General features: G+C 43.5%; 1 protein-coding gene across 1 annotated transcript in view; it reads left to right on the top strand.

Moving 5' to 3' along the window:
- Nucleotides 1–3,897, top strand: part of LOC102308781 (glutamate receptor ionotropic, NMDA 1) — a gene marked incomplete in the record, with an annotated part of 73,062 nt that extends 69,165 nt beyond the window's left edge. Inside the window, 1 exon segment of the mRNA XM_014329056.2 lies at nt 3,455–3,897. Coding sequence (XP_014184542.1) covers nt 3,455–3,520 — 66 coding nt within the window.
- Between the last annotated feature and the right edge of the window lie 15 nt (nt 3,898–3,912).

Genomic DNA, 3,912 nt, shown 5'->3' with positions numbered 1-3,912 from the left:
CTTTGTCATGTCCTTTGTCATGTCCTTTGTCCTGTCCATCGTCATGTCTTTGTCCTGTCCTTTGTCCTGTCGTTCGTCCTGTCTTTGTCATGTCCTTTGTCCTGTCCTTTGTCCTTTCCTTCATCATGTCTTTGTCATGTCCTCTGTCCTGTCCTTTGTCATGTCTTTGTCATGTCCTTTGTCCTGTCCTTTGTCATGTCTTTGTCATGTCCTTTGTCCTGTCCTTTGTCATGTCTTTGTCATGTCCTTTGTCCTGTCCTTCGTCATGTCTTTGTCATGTTCTTTGTCCTGTCATTCATCCTGTCATTTGTCCTGTCCTTTGTCCTGTCCTTTGTCATGTCTTTGTCATGTCCTTTGTCATGTCCTTTGTCCTGTCCTTTGTAATGTCCTTTGTCCTGTCCTTTGTCATGTCCTTTGTCATGTCCATTGTCCTGTCCTTTGTCCTGTCTCTCTCTGATTGGTTGTTTCCTCTCCTTCCTGTCCTGTCATCTCTCTGTCCCTTCATTTCCAAATGTCCCCACGCACTTTGTCTCCCGGCCTCTTGCCCTCACAGGTTGCCCAGCAGAGACTCGTCCATCTCCTCTAACTCCTGTCTGTTTCAGCGTCTGGTCGGCTGCTCGGGTCTTCCTGACCGTCTCTTGTTCCCACAGGACTCGGCTGTTAACGATCTATAAATGACCTCAGTGCTGTTACTGTGGCAGCTTCAGATCTGAGCGAAGCTGCAGGATTTCTGAGGTCTGTTTTTCTGCAGCGTTGGTGAAACTCTCCTCCTCAGTCGGACGATCTGAAATGTGCCAAACTTTGTGATGTGTCTTAAAATCTGCAGCGTTCTGGCACATTTTGCATCCCTCCTCCCTCCAGATAAGCAGTGGTTTGATGTAAAGGGAGTCAAAATAGTGCCAAAGCATGTCATCTCAGGGATTTAAGGAGCTGCTGCACGTTAAACTGTTTCAGTGAGGAGAGCTCATTGAAATGCTTTAATGTTCATCAGCAGCAGAAGAACCAGCTGCTGATCACACCCAGCCAGCTGAAGCGGGTGTTGGAGCAGAGCTGACTCATTTCTCTTGTGATCATCTCTCTTTATTTTCTATATGAGTGTTTTTCTCTCTCAGTGGATTTGAATGGTGTCCAGACTACATGCTGTACTACACACACACTGCCTCTGTCCTCCTCTGCAAGCACGACCGACTGTAGGCTGAAAACACACCCGCACTCTAAACCAGACCCCCAGCTTTGCCCCGCCTCGCTGCGGGCAAACTCCATCAGTCGTCACATTAGCAGTGGTGGAAAGTAACTAAGTACTTTTACTCAGAGTACAGCATTGATTGTGGTCTACATTGGATGGCTCCCTCAGTGGTTTCTGGTGTTTACATGGAGCTAACCCGCTCACGATTCACACTTGAAAACAATCCTGTCTACAACAAGCCAGTTTACTGTCGCTTTAAGTCCCTCGTCTCTAAAAGCCAGCTTTCATCTGATTGGTTAAACTTTGGAAGCCACTTCCTACTCAGTGCTTTGGAGATAAAAAGGTGAAAAAAGCTCCACAAGCTTATTTTGTCAAAAAACACTGACATTCACACGAAAATGTTTATGTTGCCATAAAAAACGCTAGCATGAAAACAATTCATGTTAGCATAAAAAAACAACAACATTAGCATGATCAAAACTGTGCATTAAGAACAGCTTTGATCTTCTTCATCAATTCTAGTTTTTTTTTGTAAACAGCACAATAGCTAAAAACTACGTAACATTCTGCATTTTGTTTACATGTTTAAAGTTGTGGCTACAAATGAATGAAGAGCGTGCTGGGCTCTTAGCATGCTAGCATTAGCATGCTTATGTTATAACTTATTGATAATGCAGCACTGTGCAAAAGTCTTGTGCCACTGATCATGTCTTTATATTTTAGTGTCAAACAGTTAAACCTATTGTGATTTTTAAACTGGTCTCCAGCCACAGAGCTCCAGTCTTTCCAGAGAACTGTTAGTGGAAAACTAATCTTAGCATGGTGTGCAGTGTGACAGAAGACACAGTGTCAGGCCTACACAAACAATCTACATATTTGGTGGATATAAATAAAATAAAATTGTTAGAATCACACAAACAGTGTTTCTGTGCTACGTACTGCTAGCATAAAAACACTGATGTTAGCATGAAGAATAAGCTGCTGTGTTTTTGCGCTTTCTGCTGACAATCCCATAAAATCAGCTGAACTGGAGACATAACATTTAGATGAACAGAACCAACTTGATTAAACAGGTGTTCTACTGACAGTGTGACATTTAAAAAATATCACCATTTTTCTTTATATGTGATGGTAATTATTATTGTGAGTCAGAACAGTTAAGATTACATTAAGCAGAAAAAATTTAGGTTAAAATCATATAAGAAAATGTAAAAACATCAATAATAACATAATAAATAAACTAGCATTAGCATAAAATCAGTGACCCTCAAATGTTGTCAGTAACGATCTATGCTAGAATAAAAAATGAATGTTAGGATTAAAATCCCTGCAGGAAAACTGATTTCACAGTATAAATTTATATATTATACATAATTGAAAAATATGTGCATTAAAACTTAATTTAGCATCAGAAACGAATGTTAGAAAAATTGTCTTATGAAGTGAGACAGAGTGGTGAGGTCCACAGTGTCCACAGTGAACGTCTCTGGGAGTGTGATCATCGTTTCGTCCATACTGAGAACAGCACTCGTTCGTCAGTCCAACTGTGCTCACACAGCAGACAGAGACAGCCTGCTGTACACAGCACTGCACTGCATGGCTTTGATCATTTCTCTGTCTTAGAGAAACTCACGTGTGTTTTGCAGGCCTGTGTCAACAACGCTGTCAGGCTGACACACAATCAGGTTTCCTAAAGAAACCAACGCACACTGTTGGGAATCGAACCGACAGCCTGGCCTGTGCTGCTGCTTCTGTTCACACATGAAAGTTTGATGCTGCCCGTGGCAGAGCTTCAGCCCGGCTCACACGATGGAAGACGATGTTTAATTCATGTCCAGCAGCCTGAAACCTTTAAGGGACGGTCCTTTAAACACGTCACAAAATATCACGGTGAACTTTGTAGACGAGTGAAAAGTGATGTAGGATTCAAATGTCCAGCCCTGCACTGATGCCAGGATATTAATCTGTTTAAAGGAGGTAATTCTTAACGTAACGATCCTGTGTGTCTGCAGTGAAGTCTGACAGGCTCGCTGTGGTGCAAATGTGCAAATCCATCTTTTTAACACAGGAGACCTGTTAGCATCTTCACGCTAACAGCTGCTTGTGTGCAGGTAACACCTGAGTAAAACACCTGAACGCTTCCTCCACTGCTAATAAGTCCATCAGATGAAAACAGGAATGTAGGCAGGACCCATGAGAGGGTACAGCTCAGGATCAGCCAGTGTGTGATGCTGCTGTTTATAACCAGTGTGTTTGCTCTCTCTGTAGCCGTACCCGACCGACATCACCGGCCAGCTCAACCTATCAGATCCCTCCGTCAGCACCGTGGTCTGAGAGAGCGAGCGAGCTTCACTGCTGCTGCTGAGCCACACAGACACACACTGACCCTCTGGATACACAAACACACACGCACACACACACACAGATGGACAGGAAGGACGATGTAATGACAGCAGGGCTTTTGGACGGTATCCCATAGTGACACACACACACACACACACACACACACACACACACACACACACACACGCTTACCTTTATTCCTTATGGAGTGGGGACTGAAAAACTGATCTGGAACCTTAATGCTGACACTGAACACTTTAAAGCATGTCCCCACAATGCAGAAATGTCCCCACAATGCAGAAATGTCCCCACACTGTAGAAATGTCCCCATGCTGTAGAAATGTCCCCATAATGCAGAAATGTCCCCACACTGTAGAAATGTC

The sequence above is a fragment of the Haplochromis burtoni genome, unplaced genomic scaffold (assembly GCF_018398535.1).
Source record: "Haplochromis burtoni strain Fernald_Lab_line unplaced genomic scaffold, NCSU_Asbu1 Contig_501, whole genome shotgun sequence".
Taxonomy (NCBI): Eukaryota; Metazoa; Chordata; class Actinopteri; order Cichliformes; family Cichlidae; genus Haplochromis; species Haplochromis burtoni.
Note: the sequence above shows the minus strand (reverse complement) of the source record. Positions and strands in the feature narration are given on the sequence as shown.